The sequence below is a fragment of the Cetorhinus maximus genome, chromosome 14 (genome assembly GCF_964194155.1).
Source record: "Cetorhinus maximus chromosome 14, sCetMax3.hap1.1, whole genome shotgun sequence".
Taxonomy (NCBI): domain Eukaryota; kingdom Metazoa; phylum Chordata; class Chondrichthyes; order Lamniformes; family Cetorhinidae; genus Cetorhinus; species Cetorhinus maximus.
In genome coordinates this window covers 113,327,902-113,355,390 of record NC_135892.1, presented here as the reverse complement: position 1 = coordinate 113,355,390, position 27,489 = coordinate 113,327,902, and the positions used below count along the sequence as shown (strand labels likewise).

The following is a 27,489-nucleotide window of genomic DNA, read 5'->3' as shown; positions in this document are numbered from 1 at the left end:
TAAGGCGAGCTGGGGCCAGGTCCACAGAGCAGAGAGGAGGGAAATCATTACTGGGAAGCTATTTTGCACATTCTGACATGCTGGTCGGGGAATTCTGCTGCTTCACACCAGATATTCAGGCACTGAGCAGGCTCCTGACTCTCTCATGTGATATGTAGGAAGCACACGTGTATTAAGAACTGGAATTGCCCCACCTGCTATATTTGTCAGCAAAATACTAGCTGCTCCTGCAGGCCCTGAAACTGATGTTCAGCCTATACAGCATAGTCAAATAAAGGGCCTAAAGCTCCACTGAGGGCCCCTGTGCAGTGTTGGGTTCCCTGAGGTGATCACCATCAGAAAAATCAGGCCTCCCTGCGAATCCACGGCCAATGACAAATGCCCCCTCTCTCCATCTCACATTCAAAGCCTGGGGGCTGCCATGGGGAGCCTCTCCTCCCCCCTCCTCTCCTGACCTCTGCCCTCCCAATCGCTACTCACCACTTCCTGACTCCCAGAATAACCGCCTGGCCCTTCTGATTAACCCAAATCGTGCACCCACTGCTCACCTCCTCCTCCTTCCCAATCCCAATAAAACATTCACTTGGCCTCTCAGGCAATCAAGGAATATGGGAAGCAGGCAGGAAAGTGGAGTTAAGGCTGAAGATCAGCCATGATCACATTGAATGGTGTAGCAGACTAGAGGGGCCGAGTGGTTTACTCCTGTTCCGTCTTATGTTCTGAGGGGCCCTGCATTTCCATTGCTGAATTGCCGACTGGGTGATGATGACGCTCGAGGCCCAATATCAGGGGCTCCGTGGGCCAGATTCGGGCTCAGGGGCTGATACCAGGCCTCCGTCTCTGGGTAGGAATGACAGATGGCCTGGGCCCAGGTTTTCCTCAGTAAACTCTGTCATCATGAGCATCCTTCCATCCGTGTAAGACGATGGACATGACAGCAAATTAAATCCATTGGCGTTGGAGCAGCTTCATAATGTGCACTTTTGATGATGGCTGAAGAGACCAATCCACAAGAGGCAGGTTCTACCACAAGTGCCACATATGAACTGGTTATCCGGTGTCATTGTGGGTTGGTGCTTTTGGTGTTGGCACCTGTTGCCAAGCCGCTGTAGCCATTGATCAATGAGATGCATGCCAGCGCACGGTGACATCACCATTTCTTACTGTCATCAGCTAGTGCCTCCCAAAGTGCGAGGATCGATGTTTAGGGCCCTTATGCCACACTTGTAAATATCCTTGAAGCAGAGCCTTTGGGCTTCCTTCTGGTCACCTGGCTCCAGCTGCCTCACTGTGCAGAAGATCTTTGTGGGTTTGAGACTGTCTTTCACCCTGTGGACGCGCCCAAGCCTCCTGCTCGATGAGTGCCAGAAACCCACAGGGAGATTTAAAAAACTGAATAATGGAAATAAGGATTTAACAAAACGCTTTATTTAAAATACTTAGAAAAGATTTGGAATAGCCAATTGTATTTAAAAGGCACTTAATTATTAAATGAAGCCTAATGTTTCCTTCACACTTACTCTCGAGCTCGTTGACAATGTCTGCTTATCCTGCGCTGAAATTATTTCTATTACCCTCTTTGCCCTGATAAGATTGCAGCTGCTAGATTTGAAATGGTTCTACTTTGACCTTTAATGAAAATCTACTTTTTTTAAATTAATTTTTAATTGTAGGGGTGTAGAATCTCCTTTCTAAAAAAAAAATCAGACTACCTCCCTTCCCTCCCTCCCCCTCCCACCCCCACTGCCACCCCTTCAAGTTTATTTCCTCTCTGGGGTACAAGGAACAGACCCACAGGAGAGAATTTGCTTTCCAATAACGCTGTACCAGCTTGGGACTCCCTCCCCACGCCCTCTGACCTCTCCGAGTTAATCTGCATAGTGGAATGACAAGCATTCTAGCTGAGCAGGAACAGACAGACGGCAGGCTGAAGCAGCATAAGGGCTGGGTGTGTGCACGAGAGAGAGAGAGAGAGAGAGAGAGACAGAGAGTGAGCTGGGAAAGTTTTCAATCAGTATCTGTGTGTGTGAGTGAGAGAGAGAGAGCGCGTCAGAAACCCTCTCTGTGGAAAGAAAGTGAAATGAACTCAGGGTGCCTCGATGACTGGAGGAACTGTGGCTGTGTACAGTGTCTGGGACGGTTCTGACGATTTGCTGACTTCATGCGAAGGAGGATAAAGGGTCTCCTGTCGAAGCAGGAAGAAAATGGGACAGACTTCAGTGTCGAGCTTCAATCAGCCTACAAACGGTGAGTGGAACTGTGGTTCGAGCTTTGTGCAATTCAGCCCAGACTGTGCAGGCAGTTTTGTTTCAAATGAATGGAGTTACTGACTTTTTTTAGAAAAGAGAAAACTAATATAGTTTTCCAATAAAAATCAGTTAACATTGTGATTTTTTAAAAAAAAACCCATCAACCAAATAAAAGAAATGAAATGCTTGAAGTGGTTTTAAAGTTACTTTGAATATTATGCAATGAACATCCCGTTGTTTTTCTCTGCTGTTCATCTCTTGAGCGGTTTTACTATCGACATTTCTCCTTGCAGCATCCCATGTACTCATTGTGTTGAATACGCACAGTGAGAATTAACCCTTACTGTGCTGAATATCCCAAAGCCTCTGGAGCAGTCACTGGAGTGAGCGCTTTACAGCTGACACCTGTTGTCTGGAGTGAAGAGTTTCTTCACTTTCCAGAGAGGTGCTACTCTCTGTGGGACACCAGACACACATTGGCATTGTGACCTTCTCGCTGTTCCGTCTGGGTGAGATGGGTGCAGCAGGTCCAGGCGATTGAGGAAGCATTGTTCCTACTGAGGAGTGGGTGTGGGAAGGAGTAGTGAAGGGTGATTGTTTACACCTCCTGTCATTGAGAGCAATGGCAGTGGAGTTTGAGAGTGGGCTGCCTCACCTAGAGCTTAGGAAGAGTAGGAGGCCATTCAGCCCATCGAGCACCTTCCGCTAATCAGTTAGATCACTGCCGATCAGTACCTGAAATTTTATCTACTTGCCTTGGCTCTATTTCCCTAACTGCCCTCGAACAATAAAAATAAGCTGGGATAGTGGAATCCTGTACCAAGCAGGAGGCTTTAGTGACTGAGAAGCATTAGAATGTTCAGGGAGGCATCTTAATTACCCCGAGGAAGAGGGAACACCAACAGTTACAGTAGCTGGAGGGAAAGCAGGAAGGGGGACGGAGAGGGAACCAAAAGATATCAAATGGAAATGGGCTGATCATCAGCCAATCACATCCTCTCCTGGATAAAGGAGTCTAATTTGGGTCACAAAATGATCTTGCCATGGGGAGGAAGTGGTGATGTGGCGAGGATGCGTTTATTTGTCTTTAAGAGAATTGTGTGCTTCCTGGGTGTTCAAAGTGAAGCAGCTTAGGGGAGAGTTTAGTTACAAAGAGCACTTCTGAGTATAGATGGAGCTGACTTCATTCTGATGATAACACAGAATGAGTTTGGGAAAAGGGGTTTCTTCATCAAATTGTTAAAGGACAGGACATTTCCTAAAGGGCCAATTCTGCTGTATTAAGGAAAGTTTCTGGAATGATTGTCTTCCTGAGAGTTTGGACCGATTGTTGGGAGGTTCCTGTTCACATATGAAGCCTATAGTAACGACTGGGAGGAGGGAAGTTTGATATCCTTTTGATATTGTTTGGTGCAATTTGGTTAGTTTCAGATGCCAACAATTTGTCGTCTTTGGTTCCTTCTCCTGTCGGCACAGTTAGGGACTAGTCAGGGTCTGAATGGAAACTCCTTTGTATAAAAATCAAGTAAAACGTTCCTCTAGGCTCTCCCGTCTGTGCCGGCCAACTTAGAGTATTTTTTTCCATGTTGGCTCATCATATGTAGTTAACCCTGGAGCCAGGAAACTCTCCCAGCAGGAGAAGCCCATTTGTCCCATTGCACTGGCCTTTACTAGCCCCACATTGGAGCTGTCTGCTCTGATTCTATTTCCATACCCTTTCTCTCTACTCTTTAAATGCCAGCCTGGCTTATTTGGTGAATCTGTCAGGATGGTTACGGGCTTAAGCCCCGGCCCTTGGGACGGGGTGGGTAATCTATAGGGAGGGAGTGCTGCACTGTGGGAGGTGCCATTTTTCGAATGAAACCCCATCTGCTTTCTCAAGCAGATGCAAACGATTCCACATCGCGAAGGAGAGTTGGAAGATCTCCCAGCATCCTGGCCAATATTTACCCTTTAACCAGTAAAGTGGGTTTCCCGTTGCTATTTGTAGAATTTGTTGTGGGCAAATTGGCGGCTGTGTTTTCTACGGTGACCACACTTCAGAAATAATTTTGGCATCTGCCTTGGCTCAGTGGGTGGCTCAGTCACCTCAGGGTCAGAAGCCTATGGCTTCAAGTTCCACTCCAGAGACTTGAGCACAAAATCCAGGCTGACACTTGATGAGCCCTGAAGCACGATTCAAAGGTGACTGGGTCAGGGGGTTCTCCCTGAGTCAATATCGATCCCACGACCAAAATCACTAAAAAAAAATGCTCTTCAAACTCTTTCGAGTTATCAACAGTCACAGATTGCAACTCTTTCGAGTACAGTCACAGTTCTTGGTTTCCGGGAGTGGGACATGAACCCACAACCCTCTGGTTCAAAGGCGAGGGTGCTATGAACTGAGCCACAGCTGACACCTCTACTAAAAAAAAATGCTGGTGATTATCTCATTGCTGTTTGTGGGATCTTGCTGTGCAGATTGGCTGTTAGATTTCCTGCATTCAGTCAGACACAACACAAATTGGTCAAAGTCACATCCTTTCTTTAACATTTTGCTTTTTCAAGTGTTTAACTCCCACCTGGATTCTGTGATTGGCTTGACTTCAGTAACACACTGTGATAAGATATTCCATTTCTTAATATTGTTTTGCACATGGACATACATACCTGTGGCACTGAAGCTGCGAATGGGTTATGCGATGAGCTGTGATAGGCCAAAGGGGAGCATTTGCAAAGCAAACTTGGATATAATGGAAGCAACAAATTGTGATCAAAGATAATTTACTTTGACCAATTGGTGTGTGAGACTCTCTCTCACCCTGAGTGCTCTTCAGGAACCTGAGCTCTCACTCTGACTGATTAGTTTTGAAGAAAATCGCACCCAGATCTGATTTCTCTCATACCCACTTTTCTAATTTCCCATTCTCTGTCACTCCATGAATTCTAACTTTTTCTAAACTCTGTCCCCAATCCCTTCACTCTCTGCTGTATCCTGTTCCTTACCATGTCTCGCCCAGCCCTTATCGATCCTCCCCATTGTCCTGTGTTGGTTCCCTGACCACACTCCTCCCTCCACCCTTCCCCCACCGTGTGTTTGGAATTCAAATGCTGGTCCTTATCTTGATGTTCCTCCATGTTTACACACAAGGACACAAGCATAGCCCATTTGAACCTGCTCTGCCATTCATTAAACTCATGGGCGATTTGATTGTGACTTTCCTGCCTGTCCCCCATAACCCTTGACTCCCTTGTCGATCAAAAATCTGACTAAGCCTTGCATATATTCAATGACCCAGCCTCCACTGCTCTTTGAGGAAGAGAATTCCACAGACTAATTGAGAGAAAACATTTCTCCTCATCTCTGTCTAAAATAGGAGATCCCTAATTTTTAAACTGCGTCCCTGAGTTATAGGTTCCCCCATAAGGGGAGACATCCTTTCAGCGTCCACCCTGTCAAGTCCCACCATGTTTCAATAAGATCATCTCTCATTCTTCTAAACTCCAATGGGTTCAAGCCCAACCTGTTCAACCTTTCCCCTTAAGACAACCCCTTCATCCATGGAATCGGCCGAGTGAATCTTCTCTGAACTTCTTCCAGTGCAAGTATATCCTTTCTTAAGTAAGCCTCTTATCCCAAATAGCACCCAGTGGTCACATGACTCTGGGTCTTTCTGCAGCCCCTCCCCCACCCATTTCCTCAGCCCTTCCCTCACTCAATGGGGGCAGGGTCTGCAGCTCCTTTGGCCATTCTCACTAGAACACACTCCCCCACCACTGTACTTTCCCCACCGCTCCTCATTGCAACAGTGGCCACATTTCACATGTATTGATTGTACCTCATTGATCGTAAAGCACTTTGGGCCATCCTGAGGTTGGTAAAAGCTGAAATATAATTGGGTGTGGGGGGTGAGAGGTGATGTTCCAGTTTTACAGAACCTTGGTCAGACCCTAATCTGGAGCAATTGCGTTCTGAGAGCGGCATCTGGGCAAAAGATATATTGGAGTTGGTGGGATTACAGCACAGATTCAAAAGCAAGGTGCTGGGGCTTAAAGAGTTAAATTATGGGGAGACTTATCATTAGAGATAGACCCCTCATGAGTGAAATCGGGATTATTTCTTCACGCAAGGTGCAGTGGAAATTTGGAACTCTCTTCCCCAAAAGACTGTGGATACTGAGCTTCAAATGAAACTTTCAAAACCGAGATAGTTAGAATTCTGTTCAATAAAGTTTCAAGGGATACAGACAGGAGTGACCTGATCCTGTGCCTGAAAATACAAATGTAAAATTTAGAGTGCAATTAATTTGGAATTAGTAAGAAATTAGCCCCAATTTGGGCTGGTTCCATACTTACCGTTTGAAGTATTGAACCTTCAGGAGTAGTGTTGGTTGACTGCAATTTTTGGATTACCGCATGATAGTGTGCAAGCTGTGGTGCCTTTCCGATGTCCATTAACAGTGAACACTAAACACATTGCAGCTACTGGTAACACAATACGCATAAACGGGGTTTCTATCATTCTCCTGTCAAAGTTACATTGGCAGAGTGAGCAAAGGCCCAAAGGAATGTTAAGTGTCAGTCATTGTGAAAATGCCCAGTGGGCACAGCTCCAAGTATTTGATAGTGTTGTCTTGTATTTTGAAGGGTACAGTGGACAGTGTGTGTACCTGGCTGCATGAATAAGTACCCAAGAGCATTAATGAGGGAATGTGTTTCGATAGCGTGAAATTATTCACAGTCCCCACCTCTGTCAGGAATTCTTATTTTCGAAACCTCTTTGCTACTAGGAGTGCAAGAATATATTCATGGTAAACTCATCAGGTATGTGGCTGCTTCTGCCATCCACCACCTGAAAAGATTCAACAGGTCGTCTGTCATTTCTTGAGAAAAGAGAAAGCTGAGTGGTGACCTGATGGAAGGTCTTTCGAATTATCAGGGGCTTTGACAGGGTTGACATAGAGGAAATGTTTTCACCTGTGCGAGAGACCAGAACTACCAATGAATATAAGGTGTTACAGTTCATTCAGTGGGTCCAAGTTGCCGTGGCAACGTACATTTTTACATGCATGTTGTAGTCTGGAGCTATGGATAGTGATGGTAGAGGCTGCAACTTTCTTCCCATCACATGGCTGACCAGGAATCTCTCCCGCTCTTACCAGCCTGCCATTGGTTGTGTAGGTTGTAGGATTTGCAGGTTGATACTCAGCCTGTTTGGCTGTGTTATGTATGCAACTTCCTTGACCATCAAGTCCTGGAGTTGGACTCAAACACAGAGCTTCTGGCTCCGAGGCAGGGACACTACCACTGTCCCACAAGACCTCCTATAAATATAAGGTAGTCAAATAGGGAATTCAAGAGAAACTTCTTTACCCGCAGACTGGTGAGAATGTGGAACTCACTATTGCACGGAATAGTTGAGATGAAAGGTATATTTACATTTACTGGGAGGCCCGATAAATACATGAGGGGGAGAGGAATTGAAGACTATGCTGATAGGGTGATAGATGAAGTAAATAGTAGAAAGAGGCTGTGAGGAGCATAAACACTGGCATAGAATTGTTGGGCAGAATGATCTGTCAATTCAGAACTTTCCCTTTCCAGTTAGTGGCTCTGTGTATGTCTGCTTGTGCATTGTTGTGGTGAGTGTTTGCTCAGTTCTGTCACAGGGCAATCCTGGTATAAATGCTGCTGTTATGCAAAAGGCTGATTTCCAGGAAGAGGAAGGACAGAGTGGAGCTGTGTACATGTGTGTACATGTGTGTGTGTGTACATGTGTCTGTGTGTGTACATGTGTATGTGTGTGTGTGTACATGTGTGTGTGTGTGTGTACATGTGTCTGTGTGTGTACATGTGTATGTGTGTGTGTGTGTACATGTGTGTGTGTACATGTGTATGTGTGTGTACATGTGTGTGTGTACATGTGTACATGTGTGTGTGTGTGTACATGTGTGTGTGTACATGTGTGTGTACATGTGTACATGTGTGTGTGTGTGTACATGTGTATGTGTGTGTGTGTGTGTACATGTGTGTGTGTGTGTGTACATGTGTGGGTGTGTGTATATATGTGTGTGTGTGTGTGTGTGTACATGTGTGGGTGTGTGTGTACATGTGTGGGTGTGTGTGTGTGTGTGTGTGTGCGGGCATGTATTTCACAGAATTGTTACGATGTAGAAAGAGGCCATTCTGCCCATCGTGTCTGCACAGGCTCTCTGAGCATTTTAACTTAGTGCCAATCCCCTGCCTTTTCCCCGTAACCCTGCACATTGTTTCTATTTAGATAATCATCCAATGCCCTCTGGAATGCCTCACTTGAACCTGCCTCCACCACACTTCCAGGCAGTGCATTCCAAACCCTAACTACTCACGGGGGAGAATTTTCTCCCAGTCGTGGGGGTTGGATGGGAGCGGGCGTGGGCGGGTGAGCAGACGATCGCTGCCCACGATCGGCTGGGCGCCGCCATTTTACGTGGGCGAGCCAATTAACCTCTGAGTCAGAAAGTTGTGATTTCAAGTCCCACTTAAGTCTTGAGTGTAAAATCTAGGCTGACCCCCAGTGCAGTACTGAGGGAGGGCCACACTGTCAGAAGTTGTCAGCCTTTGGATGAGGTGTTTAACCGACTTGCCCTCTCAGGCAGCCATAAGAAGAGGTTAATAGGGAATACCCTGTTTCCCTTAGGTAAAGATGCTGAAGCTGAGTTTTATTCTCTGTCAAGTCATACATTTTGAGAGGGAGGAAGGAGGCAGGATTTCCTGTGTCACCCAGAACTAAAACTCTGAATTCACGTCTGAGCTGAAGACACTGGTGTGAGCTAATAACGTTAAATAACTCCACTGCAAAACACTTTTGTTCAGGGAGGTGGGGAATCTGATTTTCCTGCTGTCCTTGATGTGTGAGTAATGACTAGACACATGGGACAAAGAGGAGAAGAGTCTTTCTGACCAATTGCTAGATCAAAAGGTGCAAATCTGAGCTTAGGAACTACAACAGCATGCATTTATATAGCACCTTTAACATTGTAAAACATACTGAGGTGCTTCACAGGACCATTCTTTGTCACTATAGCCTTAGCGGGGCCATTGACATCATCTTGCTTCTTCTCTGGTTTTCTTCAATCCTTCCTCAGTTCATGTCTCAATGTTATTCACCCATCTGAGTTTTCTTCTTCCACTTCTGTTTTTGCCCTCAATTTCTCCGTTAACTGTTGCCAAGACAAAGCTGTCAGGTCTTTGTTTCTAATGTCTGTACTTGTTATCTTTCTTCCTCTAACTGTGCTGAGAAACCCTTTCGATTCCTGAACTTCTACTCTTGCTCTAACCCACTCATTTCACTTTCTCTCCTTCCAGATGATTCTGACCATCTTCCACCATGTCCACATTGCAAAAACTGTTATCTTCCTCTCATCCTCTTTGTTCAGGGTCCAACTCTCACATCCACAGTGTGTAACACTCCACACTAGTGACTGGATAGAAACATTATCAAATAAATATTGAAAGCAATGCAACAAATGAGGCTTTAAGACAGGGCTACTGGTGATGATGTCAACGAGTGAGGCTTTAAGACAAGGCTGCTGGTGATGATGTCAACAAATGAGGCTTTAAGACAGGGCTACTGCTGATGATGTCAACGAGTGAGGCTTTAAGACAAGGCTGCTGGTGATGATGTCAGTGCCAAGAGCCCAGCAGGTGGATGAGGAAAAGACGGAGCCAGGAACTAGAACCTGGGCCAGTTGTGAGGTAACATGGCAGACGTGGGCAGAATCATCGCCTCAGGGGATGAGCCAGCTTTACAGAACAGCAATTCCAGAGTTTTAGAGTCTTCGCAGCTGAATGCATGGCCACCAATGCTGTGGCGAAGGAACTGGGAGGGGTGTGCAGAAAAGAAGAGAGTTTCAGGAACCCAGAGCTCTTGGAGGGGTTGTAAGGCTGGAGGAGGTTACAGAGAGAGGGAGGGATGAGGCCAGATTTTCAATGCACACGACAACTTTTCAACACATGGACTAGGTTCCCATATAAAGGATTGGAGACGGAAATTCTGAAATCATTTGTGAAGGAAATAAATGCTGAAGTGGGATTGGAGGGTTGACTGACTACTACTGCAACAACTTAAATTTGTACAGCGCCTTCACTACACACCTCTCCCCCCTCCCACACCCAAACCAAAGGTCTTTACAAGGGACAACAGTGAAGGATGTGTGCTGAACCATGGGCAAGAGGTCAAGGGAGGTCATAAAGTCATAGCATCACAGAAGGGGGCTATTCAGCCCATTGCATCCATGCTGGCCCTCTGTAGAAGAATCCAATCAGCCCCATTCCCCTGCTGTATCACTGTAGCCCCACAAGTTTATTTCGCTCGTGCCCAACCAATTTCCTTTTGAAATCATTGATTCTCCACTTCCAACCGCCCTCATAAGCAGCGCGTTCCAGGTCGTTACCACTCACTGTGTAAAATAGTTCTTCCTCAATACACCCCACCCCAGGTGCTGGGTGGACACAAATGAGAACTCTAACACCAACACTGAAGTGAAGGGACAGGGGTATCAGAGGAGATACCTGAAAGAAACACAAGCCTCCCTACTGAATATTTTTAAGGCGGAGGTAGATTCTTGTTAGGCAAGCGAATCGAAGGTTATTGAGGGTAGATGGGAATGTGGAATTCGAAACACAAACAGATCTGCCATGATCTTATTGAATGGCAGAGCAGGCTCGAGGGACCGAATGGCCTACTCCTGCTCCTATTTCCTATGTATGTTTGTATTGGCAGTGGGACTCAGAATGCAACTTATCTTTTGCTTAATGCAAGTTCTTGAGTTTAGTTTGCAACGCTAATGGTTGAAAAGAAGACTTGCATTTATATAGCACCTTTCAGGACCTCAGAGCATCCCAAGCTGCTTTACAAGTGATGAAGGCCTTGCGTAACTGGTGAAAATGTTTCAGCTAATTTGTGTACTGCAAGATCCCTCAAATAACAATGAAAGAAGGAAAGACTTGAATTTATATAGCACTTTGGATGACCACCAGATGTCTCAAAGCGCTTAACAGCCAATGAAATGTTGTCACTGTTGTAATGTAGGAAGTTCAGCAGCCAATTTGTGCACAGCAAGCTCCCACAGACAGCAATGTGATAATGACCAAATAATCTGTTTTTGAGATGTTGATCGAGGGATAACTATTGGCCAGGACATTGAGGATAAACCCCCCCCCTACTCTTCTTCAAAATATTGCCATTGGATCTTTTATAAAGGCTCCTTAGGCAACGCCTTTCAAACCCACGACCACTACCACCTAGAATGACAAGGGCAGCAAATGGATGGGAACAACACCATCTGGAAGTTCCCCTCCAAGCCATTCATCGTCCTGACTTGGAAATATATAAATATATCGCCGTTCCTTCACTGTCTCTGGGTTAAAATCCTGGAGCTCCCTCCCTAACAGCACTGTGGGTGTACCTACACCACATGGACAGCAGTGGTTCAAGAAGGCAGTTCACCGCCACCACCTTCTCAAGGGCAATTAGGGATGGGCAATAAATGCTGGCCCAGCCAGTGATGCCCACATCCTGTAACTAAATAAGAAGCACCTCTCTCTGAGCAGGCAGACAAGGCCTCAGTCTCTCACCCGAAAGGCAGCAGTAGTTTCAGCCTTCCTGCTCCAGTCTAAGAGTCAGACTTGAACCCAGAACCTTGTGAATCAGAGGGTGTGGTAATGTCAGTTGAAGGATTTAATATTATCCAGGACAACAGGAAGAATTCCCCTGCACCTCTTTGAAATAGTGCATTGGAACATTTTGCATTGCCAGGCCGCACAGTTTAACAGCTCACCCAGAAAGACAGCCCCTCCGACAGCGCAGCTCTCCCTCAGCACTGCGCTGGGAGTGTCAGCCTGGGTAATGTGCCTGGGGCAGTCAGAGTGTGCTCCAAGGGGGTATGTGCTACTGGATTTCTTTCTCAGTTTGTTTTGCCAAGTAGCACCATACACAGGCCCCTCCATGACATGCAGCACATCCATCGTGTAAGCGGGATGGGAGGATCTGCTAGTGCTGCAGGCTCTGATGATTCCTCTCCTGTCATGACCTTGGCTCCTTATCATTCTTGGTGAGATAAAATTGCAGCTGGCATCCTTCCTAGAGATTGAAAAAAAAAGCCACTCACTTGTACCTTTTGTTTAAGTTTACACTGATAACTCTGCTGGTAGTTGCAGAGCCAAGTTCCCATATACTTCCCATGAAGTGTTTCTGATGTTCATTGTGTATATTATTGGATTTTTGACGAGCAATGGGTTGGTCTCCTGGATTGAAATGAATGCTATTCAGTGACTGGTCAGTGGTCCAATAAGAAAGAGCCTATGTTCCAGTAGCTTCTCTCATGACCTCATTCTTTTGAAGTTTACTCACTGTTGTAATTTAGGGAAATGCGGCAGCCAGTTTTTGCATAGCAAGATCCCATGACTAGCAGTGAGGCAAGTGAGTAGATAAGCTGTTTTGGCAATGTTGTTTGAGAGATAACTATTGGTCAGGAAATGAGGAAGAACTTCCACCAGTTTTCTTTAGAATAGTGCTGTGGGGCCTTTTATGTCCACCTGAGAGGGAAGATGGGGCCTCAGCTTAAAACATTACCTGAAAGACGGCACCTCTGACAGGGCAGTGTTCCCTCAGTTCTGCAAGCATTGTCAGCACTCTCTGGAGTGGGACTTGAACACATGACCTTCTGACTCAAAGTTGAGAGGGCTGCCATCAGAGCCCCTTTCGAATAAGAGGAGTTTTTTGTTCATGGGATGTGGGTGTATCGCTGGCTAGGCCAATATTTATTGCCCATCCCTGATTGCTCTTGAGAAGGTGGTGGTGAGCCACGTTCTTGCAGTCCATGTGGTGTAGGTACATCTACAGTGCTATTAGGGAGGGAGTTCCAGGACTCAACGACAGTGAAGGAACGGCGACATATTTCCAAGTCAGGATGGTGAGTGACTTGGAGGGGAACTTCCAGGTGGTGGTGTTCACATCTATCTGCTGCCCTTGTCCTTCTAGATGGGATTGGTCATTGGTTTGGAAGGAGCTGTCGGAGGAGCCTTGGTGACTGCTGCGACTGTGCATCGGTGGTGGAGGGAGTGAATGTTTGTGGATGGGGTGCCAATCAAACCAGCTTCTCTTGTAGCCACAGTATTTATATGACTGGTCCACTTCAGTTTCGGATCAATGCTAAGGTCCAGGATGTTGATAGTGGGGGATTCATTAGGCTAGTAATCCTGCAGCAAGTAACTCACCTCCTTACTCCCCAAAGCCTGTCCACCATCTACAAGGCACAAGTCAGGTGTGTGATGGATTAATCTCCACTTGCCTGGATGAGTGCAGCTCCAACAACTCTCAAAGACAAAACAGCCCACTTGATTGGCATCCCTACCACAAACACTCATTGTTTGCTCTCTTCTGCTCTTGAGACACACTGTGTGTGTGTGTGTGTGTGTGTGATCTATGTATAATTGTGGAATTATTATTTATTGCAAGAATAATTAAACACTGCAAACACTAAGCAGATCAGGCAGCATCTGAGGAGAAAGAAACTGATTTAACATTTCAGGTCAGTGATCTTGCATCAGATCAAAGATCATTGTTAAATCAAAGCGATCATTAAATAATCAAACTGCTTATCCAACATCCAGTATTGGATGAGCAGAAATTTCCTCCAATTAAATATTAGAAAGACTGAAGCCATTGTTTTTGGCCCCCACTTCATTCCCCAGCTACCAACTCCATCCCTCTTCTTGGCAACAGTCTGAGATTAAGCCATTCTGTTCACAGCCTTGGTGTCACATTTGGTCCCCAAATGACCTTCTGACCTCATATTCACACCAGCGTTAAGACTTCCCATTTCCATCTCTATAATATTGCCTGACTTCGCTCCAGCCTCAGCTCATCTGCTGCTGAAATCCTCATTCATGCCTTTGTTACCTCAAGTCCTGTTCAACACGCTCCTGGCTGGCCTCCCACATTCTTCCCTCCATAAACTTGAGGTCATCCAAAACTCTGCTGCCCATGTCTTAATTTACAGCGAGTCCTGTTCCCCTATTACCCCTGTGCTGGCTGACCTACCTTGACTTCTGGTCAAACAACATCTGGATTTTAAAATTCTCATCCTTGTTTTCAAGTCCCTCCATAGCCTCACCCCCCTCCCTCCCCCCCCACCACCCCCCCCGATCTCCGTAGTCTCCTCCAGCCTGACAACCCTCGGAAATACCTGCGCTCCTCCAATCCTAGCCTCGTTGTGCACCCAGTGTGACTGATTATCCTGCATTTTATGGGACGTTCCCGTAGTTAAGGCATTTGTTCCGTGTCACGGGTCATTTGGTGCTGTGACAATCTTGGTCCCGTATTTCAGCTCATGCACAGGACACCCCTGTGCTCTGCTGCCAGTGTCCCAATCCCTCAGTCTTAACAGCCCCCACCTCCCCCACTTTTGCTCCCACCATTTTGGCAGCACCAAGCTTTTGGTCACCTGACCTAATATTCCCCATGTGGCTCAGTCATATACTTTGTTTTGAAGCGTTTTGGGACCTTTCATTCCATTAAAGGTGCTATATAAATGTAAGTCATTGTTGTTGAGTGGAGGGCAATTGACAATTGAGAGAAATGGACCTGGGTTCCAAATGTGGGGACGATTTTGAGATGTCCAGGGGCTGAGGTTACAAAGAATAAAATTACGAGGAAGAAGGGGAGTCCAAGGACTTTTTGTGAGAGCGAATAGAGCTGTGAGATAAGATGTCAGAGAAAATCATCTCAAAGTGTAAATGGGATTAAGAGTCAAGAGCTGTTTTGAGAGAGAGCAAGAGAGAGAGGGATGTGGACCCTACTATTGCATGGAGTGGTTGGGGCGATTGATACAGATGATTTTAGGGAAAGCTGGATAAGCCCATGAGGAATAAATCAATAGAAGGATGTGCTCATAGAGTGAGACGGAGAAGAGTGGAAGAAGATTCGTGTGGAGTCAGCATGGAACAGTTGGGCTGAATGGCCTGTTTCTGTGCTATCCAGTCTATGTAATTGAGGGATATGGTTAAAAGGTGGGAATCAATCACTCTTAGAAAGCAACAAGGCTCCTTGGGCAGAACAAGGCTCGATTGTTTTTTGTTCTCTGTTCTGGTGCGATGTCACAGTGAGGCAGGTCTTTTATTATCTGCAAAGTAACAACTTGACAAGTTGCTTCACCTTGGCCAACATCTGTTGCTGTTTTTCTTGTGTCTGTTCAATGCCCAGGGAAGTGGGTGAGAGTTGATGAGAGTGAGAGGGGAAACTCTGGAGATATTTCCACTTCATAGGAAGCTCTTTACTGACGAACAGTCGGTCTGAAAACACAGCTCTCTGCGAAAACACAAGGCAGACCATCAAAACACTCCATCATCACACAAAAAGCTCCCTTCAGCAGGTTTTTTTTGTTCCTTATTCTTTCTTGGGATGTGGGCATTGCTGGAAAGGTGATGTTGCCCATCCCTAATTGCCCTTGAACTGAGCGGTTTGCTAGGCCATTTCAGAGGGCAGTTAAGAGTCTGGAGTCACATGTGGGCCAGATCACGTAAGGATGGCAGATTTCCTTCCCTAAAGGGCATTAGTGAACCAGATGGGTTTTTACAACAATCAGCAATGATTCTGCATTCAGACCGTGACTAGCTTTCAATTCCAGATTTATTAAGTAAATTAAATTTTCACCAGCTGCCATGGTGGGATTCGAACCTTTGTCCCCAAAACGTTAACCAGATTAGTAGTCTGATGACACTACCGGCACACCACCATTTCCCCATAACACGCAACACAATGAGGCTCACTTCATAAAATGAACAAAACAGAAAATGCTGGAGTCTGGCAGCAGCTGTGTGGAGAGAAACAGAGTTACTGTTCTGAGTCCAGTATGACACTTCTTCAGAACTGAAGAGAGGTAGAAATGTGATGGATTTTATGCTGTTAAGAGGAGGCAGGTGGAGCAAATAGAAGGTCAGGGATAGGTTAGAAAGCAAGAGAGATTAAATGCCAAAGATATCATGGAACACAAGACAAAGGGAGTGGTAATGATAGCAATAAAGACTAAAGCAGGTGTTAATAGCAGAATAAAGATCTTATGGTCTAAAGGTCAGCACTGTCTGAAAGCAAAATAGCAGAATGTGTTAATAGTACAATAAAGGATAGCGCTTTCTGAAAGCAAACACATGAGAACAAGATATAGACCAGTACTTGGGGGGTGTGGGGGGGGGGGGGGGGGGGGGGAGATCAAAATGGAGGAGAGAGTTCATGATCTGAAGTTGTTGAACTCAATATTCAGTCTGGAAGGCTGTAAAGTGTCTAATCAGAAGATGAGGTGCTGTTCCTCCAGTTTTTTATTTATTTATTCATTCATGGGATGTGGGTATCACTGGCTAGGCCAGCATTTATTACCCATCCCTAATTGCCCTTGTTCAGAGGGCAGTTAAGGATCAACCACATTGCTGTGGGTCTGGAGTCACATATAGGCCAGACCAGGTAAGGACAGAAGATTTCCTTCCCTAAAGGGGATTAGGGAACCAGATGGGTTTTTACAACGATCAGCAATGGTTTCATGGTCATCGTTAGGCTTTTAATTCCAGATTTTATTGAATTTAAATTTCACCATCTGCCCTGGTGGGATTCGAACCCAGGTCCCTGGAGTATTACGCTGGGTCTCTGGACTATTAGTCCAGTGACAATACCACTACCGCCACCACCTCGTTGGGGCTTCACTGGAAAGTTGTAGCAGGCTGTGGGCAGAATTGTGGGCATGAGAGCAAGATGGTGAATTGAAATGGCAAGTGACAGGGACGTCTGGGTCATGCTTGCGGACAGACCGAAGGTGTTCCGCAAAGCGGTCACCCAGTCTGCATTTAGTCTCATTAAATTGAAAGGAGTATATGTAAATCACAGCTTCACCTGGAAGGAGTGTCTGTGGCCTTGGACAGTGAGGAAAGAGGAGGTAAAGGGGCAGGTGTTACACTTCCTTCAATTGCATGGGAAGGTGCTGTGGGAAGGGGATGAGGTGCTGGAGGAGCGGACCAGGGTGTCACGGAGGGAACGCTCCCTACGGAATGCCGATAGGGACAGATGCAGTGGCATCATGCTGGAGTTGGCATCAGTGGTGGAGGATGATCAGATGAGATGGAGGGGAAGGGGTGAGGGCACAAGTGCAGAAAATGGTTAAGGGCCCTGTTAGCCACAGTAGGGGTGGGGGGGGCGGAATCCTCAGCTGAGGAAAAAGAAGGCATGTCAGAAGCGCTGTTGTGGAAGATGGCATCATCACATTTCTACCTGTCTTCAGTTCTGAAGAAGAGTCATATTGGACTTAAACGCGAACTGTTTCTCAATCCACAGATGCTGCCGGACCTGCTGAGGTTTTCTAGCATTTTCTGTTTTTATTTCAGATTTCCAGCATCCGCAGTATTTTGCATTTATTAACGAACAGTGAACTTCAGGAGGGAGAACAAAGTATTTAATCTTAAAAGGCATAGCTGTCAGTGCTGAGAAAACGATAGGATTTAGATTTTCTCATTTTAAAATAGGGTGAGTTGATTTATTTCTAAGAAATGCATTAAATTTTGATGTTTTTTAAAGTTTGATGTGTTTTAAGCCACTCCCAAACAGTGAGGATAATGTAAATTGATGTAAAAATTCACAGGTAGACTGCCCACAATGGTTTCCTGGATCTTCCACAGTAACATCAGTGTAATATCACAGTATTATCCACGTAATATCACTACTATTAGTGTAACATCAGTATAATATCAAGGTGATATCTCCCACTGTAATATCAGTGTCATATCACTGTAATGTCACTGTAATATCTCCCACTGTAATATCAGTGTCATATCACTGTAATGTCACTGTAATATCTCCCACTGTAATATCACTAATATCAGTGTAATATTGGTGTAATATCAGCAGAAACTTTAGAGAAGCAGCTTAAACATCACTGTTGCTCTTTCTCCAGGGTTCCGTCAGAGTTGTAGTGGGAGCTTGGGTAGGTTCCTGATGAAATTCAGCACTGATTGATGCAGTTGGCCGTATTTTTGCCTCAGAGTCAGAAGATTGTTTTTCCAACCCAATCCAGGAAGTTAAAAACATAAGATAAAAGCAAAATGCTGTTCTGAAGAAGAGTCGTGCGGACTCGAAACGTTAGCTCTGTTTTTCTCTCCACAGACGCTGTTAGACCTGCTGAGTTTTTCCAGCATTTTCCGTTTTTGTTTGAGTTAAAAACTTAACCTGGGCTGCTGCTGCACTGCAGTACTGAGGGAATGCTGCACGGTCTTAGGTTCCGCCATCTAGAAATGTTGAGCTGGGCGGTCCATGTGCCTGTTTCGATTGAAAAATCCCACATGTCTTGTGTGATATGGGCAATGACAGCAAAGCCTCCTCCTAAAGGGATCAACAGGCCACATGACACTTTGGGCTTTGTGGAACTATGTTGTGCCCACAGCAACAGCTATGTTTGCCCACATAACAGTCACAGGGCCTGAAAGTCATTCATGGGGCATGAAGAGCTTTGAGATAGTGCTGAGACATGAGAAAACGATGGGGGGACAAAGACCAGTACTTCCTTCCTTTAGCAATAAACATGAGGGAAGCTAATATGTTGTTTATACATGGTGACTGCACAGATACTGGGTTTGGAAGCAAATCCTTCAAGGACAGAAGATTAATAGTGGCTGCTGAGCTTTTATGGACTATTACTGTGTGACTATCTTTCTGACTTTTTATTGGAGTAACAGTAGATTATTTCGGATAGTGTGGGAAAGTGATGTTGAGATAGATGATCAGTCATGATCTAATTGAATGGGCGGAGCAGGCCCGATGGGCTGAATGGCCCACACCAGCTCCTATGTTATTATGTTCTAGTTCCTATGTTCAGTAAATTCTCCCAACTGCATTCAATCATCCATCCTATCATCTCAGTGGCACTGCTCGACTGACATCCAGCCTGTTGCCTGAAAGAGTAGAGGCTCATGCATCTGAGGCTTCTAACCTCCCACACTTAGTAACAGCTCATACCTGAGGCCAACAGAGGGACATGGCACTCAGGGAGGGAGAGCCTGTCATGTTTTATATCAACATCGGGGATGCTGCAGCTCATCACAGCTTTGCAAAGTTCTCTGCTGCTCAAAGTATCAGAAATTTCATTTAAACATTCGTTGGGCATTCATTCCATGACAGCTCAGAATGCAATAATGCTGTTGATTGACTGGATGCTGCTGTGTATCCAGTACAGCAGTCACAAGAAGTTAACCCTTGGACCTAAGCAATAGGTTGTGAGGATATTGCTGTGGTCCAGAGCATTAGGTGTATCCCTGGATTGCAGGATGTGAAACGGTATCATTACTGTGTCCCTGGATACAGAACTGTATCATCACTGTATCCGTAGGTACAGGACTGTGTCATTACTGCGTACCTGGATACAGGACTGTGTCATTACTGTATCCCTGGATACAGGACTGTGTCATTACTGTATCCCTGGATACAGGACTGTGTCATTACTGCATCCGTAGATACAGGACTGTGTCATTACTGCATCCGTAGATACAGGACTGTGTCATTACTGCATCCGTAGGTACAGGACTGTATCATTACTGTATCCGTAGGTACAGGACTGTGTCATTACTGTATCCCTGGATACAGGACTGTGTCATTACTGCATCCGTAGATACAGGACTGTATCATTACTGTATCCGTAGGTACAGGACTGTGTCATTACTGTATCCCTGGATACAGGACTGTGTCATTACTGCATCCGTAGATACAGGACTGTATCATTACTGCATCCCTGGATACAGGACTGTGTCATTACTGCATCCCTGGATACAGGACTGTGTCATTACTGTATCCGTAGGTACAGGACTGTGTCATTACTGTATCCCTGGATACAGGACTGTGTCATTACTGCATCCGTAGATACAGGACTGTATCATTACTGCATCCCTGGATACAGGACTGTGTCATTACTGCGTACCTGGATACAGGACTGTGTCATTACTGTATCCCTGGATACAGGACTGTGTCATTACTGTATCCCTGGATACAGGACTGTGACATTACTGTATCCCTGGATACAGGACTGTGACATTACTGTATCCCTGGATACAGGACTGTGACATTACTGTATCCCTGGATACAGGACTGTGACATTACTGTATCCCTGGATACAGGACTGTGACATTACTGTATCCCTGGATACAGGACTGTGACATTACTGTATCCCTGGATACAGGACTGTGACATTACTGTATCCCTGGATACAGGACTGTGACATTACTGTATCCCTGGATACAGGACGGTATCATTATTGTATCCGTAGATACAGGGCTGTGTCATTACAGGGTCCCTGAGGGTACTGGCTGCATTACTCATGTATCTCTGCTGTGCAGGCTCTGGGGCTTGCTACATGACAGTAATTATAGAAAATGATTTTTCATTACATTAACAGGAGCTTTGAGTTTCTCCTCCAGCTGGTTTTGTCTTTGTGTTGTTGTGCAGTCTCTTCATAAATTCCCTTTCTTTTTTCGTTCAGCTCTTTATTGTGTCCACTTCTGAGGAACGTTTGGAAGAATGTGAAGGCATTAGAGGGGTTGTGAAAAGATTCACGAGAATGGTTCCAGGAATGAGGAACTTCAGTTACGTAGATAGATTGAAGAAGCTGGGGTTGTCCTCCTTAGAGAAGAGAAGTTTAAGAGGAGATTTAATTGAGGTTTTCAAAATCATGAGGGGGTCTAGACAGAGTAGATAGGAAGAAACTGTTCTCATTGGTGGAAGGGTTGAGAACCAGAGTGCACTAATTTAAAGTGATTGGCAAAAGAAGCAATGGTGACACGAAGAAAAACTTTTTAACGCAGTGAATTGCCTGAGAATGCACTGTCTGAGAATGTGGTGGAAACAGAGTCAATCGATGCCTTGAGAAAGGAACCGGTTAACTATCTGAAGAGAAAGGATTTGCAGGGCTATAGGGAAAAGGCGGAGGAGTGGGATCAGGTGGGTTGCATTGGCAGAGTGCCAGCATGGACACACTGGCCGAATGGCCTCCTTCTGTGCTGTAACCATGCTATTATTCTGTTTATCCACTCCCCTTTGCAAAGCAAATATCGAATCTGCTCCCACTGCCCTTGCAGATCACAGCAACTCACTGCATTAAAAAGATTTGCTTCAAGTCACTATTATTTCTTTTGTTCTGAGTTCTGGTCACAGACCTGAAATTGTAACCCTCTTTCTCTCACCACAGATACTGCCTGACCTGCTGAGTATTTCCAACATTTTCTGTCTCTATTTCTGATTTCCAGCATATACAGTATTTTGCTTTTGTTAAAAGAGGTCCTCCCTGGATATTTTTTTGCCAATCATCTTAAACTCTGTCTCCTTTTAACCAATTTACTGGAGTTCTTTGAGGAGTAACTTGCGCCGTGGATAAAGGGGAGACTGTAGATGTGCTGTATTTGGATTTCCAGAAGGCATTCGATAAGGTGCCACATCAAAGGTTATAGCAGAAAAAGAAAGCTCATGGTGTAGGGGGTAACATATTAGCATGGATAGAAGATTGACTGGCTGAGAGAAAACAGAGAGTATACATAAATGGGTCATTTTCTGATTGGCAGGATGTAATGAGCGGAGTCCACAGGGGTTTGTGTTGGGGCCTCAACTTTTTACAAGTGGCTTAGATGATGGCAGTGAAGGCATGGTAGCTAAATTTGCAGATGATATAAAGTTAGGTAGGAAAGTATGTTGTGAAGAGGATATAAGGAGGTTCCAGACAGATATAGATGGGTTGAGTGAGTGGGCAAAAATCTGGCAGATGGAGTATAATGTGGGAAAATGTGAAGCTGTTCACTTTGGCGGGAAGAATAAAAAAGCAGAGTATCACTTAAACAAAGAACGACTGCAGAATTCTGAGGTGCAGAGGGATCTAGGTGAACTCGTGCATGAGTCACAAAAATTTAGTATGCAGGTACAGCAAGTCATTAAGGAGCCTAATGGAATGCTATCCTTTATTATGAGAGGAATTGAACATAAAAGTAAGGATGTTATGCTCCAGTTATATGGGGCAGGAAGACAGGTCATGATTGTCCATTCAGCCCACTAACAGCAGGCTGCGCATCCCGCCATTGATCATTGGGAACCTCATTGTAATACATCAACATATCATTATCAGGCCATCCCACCAGGCTCTGGCATCCCTGCTGGATCATCCGCTGGTGGGAAAGCGCGCTGACGTGTTTCACAACAGCACAGAGGTGATGTGCACTTGGCGGCCTGCACTTTGGGTGAACTGGGGGTGAGTGCACTGCTACATTCTGCTGAGCTCACCAGGGCTGCATGTTGCTTTGCAGGCTTCAGGGGCACCGGGGGGTTGGGATTAAGTGCTGCCCTGCCTCAATGGCGACTTTTGAGGGTGAGGGGACAGGTGCAGCCTTGCTGTTGAGGCGACTGGTGGCGGGGGGGGGATGGTGGTTAAGGGCAGCCCTGCCTCTGAGGAGACCGGTGGTGGGATGGGAGGGGGTCAAGACTGCAAATGTCTAGGGAACTGGTCGCTCACATCTGCCAGCTACTGCAGGATTTGGTGCCACGGGGACATGGAGGGCATCCACTGCCAGTGGCTGTGAAAGTGACTGCGGTGCTCAATTTCTATGCCAATGGCTCCTTTCAGGGCTCCACAGGTGACCCCTGTGGGATTTCACAAGCCTCCACCCACAATGCATCCGTGAGGTCACGGATGCCATCTTCACGAGGGCACACAACTTTGTGCATTTTGCCCGGGACCAGGACAGCCAGGATGCAAGAGCGATTGGATTTGCCCAGATCTCGGGTTTTCCACAGGTGCAGGATGTGATCGACTGCACTCATGTGGTGCTCAGATCTCCGTCACAACACATGGTTAACTACATCAACCGCAAGTGGCTCCATTCGCTGAATGCACAGCTGGTGTGCGACCACCAGAGACACATCCTGCAGGTGTCTGCACAGTTTCTAGGAAATGTGTACGATGCCTACATCCTCAGCTGGTCACAGATCCCTGGAGTCTTCCAGGGTCCACAGAAGATGCAGGGATGGTTCCTCGGGGACGAGGGAGAGGCCGTGACTCATGGCACCCGTGTGGCAGCCTCAGAGTGCAGCAGAGTGAAGATATAATGAGGCTCATGCTGCAACTCGCAACTTGGTGGAGCAGACGATCGGGATGCTGAAGATGAGGTTCTGGTGCCTGGTCTGGTGGAGCCCTGCAATACAGAGGGTGTCACCCATCATCATCATCTGCTGCACCCTTTACAACCTGGTGCTGCAACAGGGAGAGGAGCTGGTTGAGGTGATGGAGGAGCTGCACGTCTCCTCCAATGAGGAGGATGCCGACGGGGATGAGGGTAAGGAGGTCCTCGGAGGCGATGACGACAGGGATGAGGCCCTCGCGCAGGCGAGGCAGGCGCACTCGGGAGGCCCTCATAGCTGCTAGATTTGTGGAGGATGATGATGACATACAGTGAGGTGACCCCATAGATCCTCACATCACATTTGTGAATGTTTGACTCCAGTCTGGCTTATGGCAGCGCGAATACCCTCTGTGAGAATGCTCCTGTCATGGAGACGCAGTGGAGACCCTAATAGTCACTCAAATGCAGGAGGATGATGATGACATGCAGTGAGGACACTCCATAGATCTTCACAAATCCTCTGAGAATGTCTGACTCCTGTCTGGCCGAGGGCAGCTGGCTTGCACTCTGTGATCAGGGTCACATCATAGAGACGCAGCCATGAAACTTTAGAAGCATCTGATCCTTTGTCCATCTTCAGCACCTGATCCCTTCAGGAGCACAGCATCACTGGTCACAGATGCTGAAGAGATGGGGGCCAGCCCCACCTTAAAAGTGCTGAGAGCACGCAGAGAGAATGAGAGAACTCTGTGGCACCTGCCCACTACATTCCGGCAGCAATGACCAGCACCGCCGAGGTGCAGGCATCAGTAATATGTCCAGGGAGTGTGAGGCTGGACCATCACTGTGGTCTGAAGGCTGCACAGACACAGGGAACAGGCCCTGGACTGAGACACCTGCCTTTATCTTGTGCAGAAATGTTTCGCATCTGAGTGACAAGAACACTGTTTATCAGAACAAGGAGCCATAGGCAGGGAGACATTCTTGGGAGTTTATTGACAATAGTGAACATTATGCACAAGTGATTAATACTTGTGCCCAGGCTATGCAACTAATTCTTCTTAACCTTCCTAACCCTCCACTATGCCTTGGTGCTCCCTGAACATCCACAGTGAGGGTGGAGGCAGCCTGCTGACTGCTACGCCCTGTCTGTGATGATCTTGGTGGGCATCCTCTGGAGGGCTGAGACTTGGAGGGCCCCGGCCTGCTTTCGGGGTCCTGCTGTGTGGCAGTGACACCCTCCTCGGCCTGTGGAGCTGGAGCTGCTGACGTCACAGGAAGAGGGGATTCGGATGGGCCGGACAATCTTAGAGTCACCTGGATGGGTGGCCCCAGGGTAAGCACCTGCTGATCCTCCTCCCTATGGGTGTCCGAGGGCCCCTGGTTGACTCCTTCAGGAGAAGGGGTAGCTGGAGTTAGATCGAGCTGCCCGGTACCTGCTCCTCTTGCGAACACAATGTTGGAGGCCAGCTTTGGCATCAGCGATGGAGTTGAGCCCACACAGCAGTACAGGAGCAAAGTCCTGGACCAAGGTCTCCATGGCGTCCACCATCCTACCAGTGTTGACCTCAGTGCGTTGGCATGCTGGTGCCATCACCTCAGCCTGAAGGCAGACAGACTCCTCCATCGTGCCTTGCAATCTGAGGAGTGCAGCGGACATCCCTTCCTGATGTTCCCGAGCTTGTCTTTGCAGCTCCAGCAACTGTGACATGACCGAGTCCAGAGGCTCCTCATCTGACTCGCACTCAGCAAATATCTGGCCTCCAGCAGCCCTCCGAGTGCCGGGGACCTGGGAAGTCCCTGCCTCTGGCTGCTGTGGATCAGACAGTGCGATGTGCTCATCATATTGTGATCCCGAGGCTACTCTAAAGCTAAGTCCCATCGAGGTGTGTGTCTCTGCGCTGGTGGAGGGTGTGGGTGAGCGCTGTGACGGGACTTCAGGGAGGGTGCCTCCAGATTCCTCTTCAGATGTTTCTTCGGGGCTTGATTATAGGCTCGGGGTCATGGACTCTGTCGGCTGTTTCCCAGATTTGCCTGTGAAAGCAAGGGGAGATAATTAGTGCATGGCAGTGGCCTGTGAAACAGGACACATCACTCACAGCATGGTTATCTGATGGATGTTGCACTGCTGGATCCTAACTCAGTAGAGCACCATCGACCTCACCGTCAGATCAGGACTGGTCCAGATCCTCACCGGCCAGCTGGATGGCTGTGTTTTCAAAGTCCATGAGAACCTTAATTTCAGACATTCCACCACCGGTCTGCGACCTCTCCCTCTTGTTGTGTGCCAGCTTGTCCTGCATGGATACAGATGGAGAGAGTGTAAGCAGGATACCTGCCAGGCCAGAAGATAACTGTACCTGGCCTTTGCAGGTGGTGAGTGGTCCCATGGACGGGATGAGGACAATGACAGTGTGTATGAGAGAGTGAATGGTGATGTCCCTTGAGCTGCCAGTGTGTGAGGGCCTTATGAATGTGTGATGGGTTTGTGAGTGTGTGCATTGAGAGTGATGAAGAGAATGACTTACCCTGGCGGAATGGAAGAGATCATTCATCCTCTTGCGGCACTGGGTGGCTGTTCTCTCTGAAGGGCATTGGTGCTGACCACCACTGCCATTGCCTCCCAAGCTGGATTGGTCACGTTGCTGCCCATCTGCAGGCAGAGGCGGGTACAGGACATCCCGGCGGCTCTGCACGCCATCCAGAAGTCACTCGAGGGACCCATCATTAAACCAGGGGGCTGCAAGCTTCTTGTCTTTGAGCTCCATGGCTCCCGGGCAGCAGTGGTGAGCTGGAAACAATGAGCGCTGCACTTGCACCTGGCCTTTAAACAAGGTGCCCGGCGTGATGCAACAGCGGGGTGGTGGTGGGCAGGTGAATGAGGAGCCCGCCCACCATGGAAATGGCGTGTTTCCCAGAATGAATAAATAACGAGGCGGCTCGGGATGATACGGCATGAAAACCCACCATCGCCATCAGCGGGCAGCACGCCATTTTACCGCACTTTGTGCAAGTTTGGGAAAATTCCATCCATTGTACGCAGTTTTGGTCTCCTTATTGCATTGGAGGCAGTTCAGAGAAGGTTTACTACATTGGGAGACCTGGCCTCCTCTCCCTTCTGCCCCTCTCTTCCTCCTGTTTGGTACATTGAGGCTGGAGGCTTTTCATACTTGTTAGATCTTAGAATGCCTTCTTCCTTACACATAACCTTATCTCCTTTATGCATGTTTCTCCCTTTTTAATGTAAATCCCATTGTTCCAATATGACTTTGGACTTTACCTTTCTAATAACAAAAATCTTTCATAGTACCAATTTTATCAGTAAGTTTTGGGAAAAATAAACACACTGTTTGGCTTCTTCTGGCTAAGTGTAACATTTCACCCTCTCTTTTGAAATTCAAACTGCTATATATTTTCATGACATGAATCTAGAATTCAACACAATAGAATAAAAACAATATTTCCTTCTCAGGAAGCATGAGACAAGAGTGATGATTCTAGCAGCAAGATAAAACTGTCAGCTTTGGCTAAGTTGGCCATGCTCTTGAGGCAGAAGGTTGTGAGTTCAAGCCCCACTCTAGCGAATTGAGTGTATCATCCAGTTCAATATTGAGGGAGTTCTACACTGCCAAAGGTATGTCATTTGAATGAGACACTGAACTCAGCCATGTCTTCCAATTCAGGTGAGCATAAGACATCCCATGAGCATGGTTTAAAGGAACTCTGGTGTCCTAGCCAATATTTATCCTCAACCAACATCACTTAAAAAGCAGATCATCTGGAGGTTTAATTCATTGTGGGACCTTGCTATGTGCAAATAGAGTAAGTGATATTGAAGGTCCTACTTGTTTACACAGTTGAGCTGTTGACTTGTTTTAAATAGAGCTGAGCTCTGGGAAAGCTAATTATACAATTATGTTTGCAACCGCTAAAACCCTTCTTGTGGGACAAGAAGTGATACCACATTGCTACAAAGTGCAGGGTCATTGTACAGTGGCATAGCGTAATTGATGCTACAGTGTTAAAGGAGGCCACTCAGCCTATCATGCCGACATTGGTGCTAGCTCTTTAACTGGAGCTGGCTTGGGCTGAC

At 46.6% G+C, this 27,489-nt stretch overlaps 1 protein-coding gene across 4 annotated transcripts in view; it reads left to right on the top strand.

Moving 5' to 3' along the window:
* Positions 1–1,891: 1,891 nt before the first annotated feature.
* phactr2 (phosphatase and actin regulator 2) overlaps positions 1,892–27,489 on the top strand; it is a 132,942-nt gene continuing 107,344 nt past the window's right edge. The window contains exon 1 of one of the 4 annotated variants that reach the window (XM_078557496.1): positions 1,892–2,247. In XM_078557496.1, coding sequence (XP_078413622.1) covers positions 2,205–2,247 — 43 coding nt within the window. In that variant the 5' untranslated portion in view covers positions 1,892–2,204. The remainder of the gene's footprint in view (positions 2,248–27,489) is intronic. The other 3 variants (XM_078557498.1, XM_078557497.1, XM_078557495.1) reach the window with 3 other exon arrangements.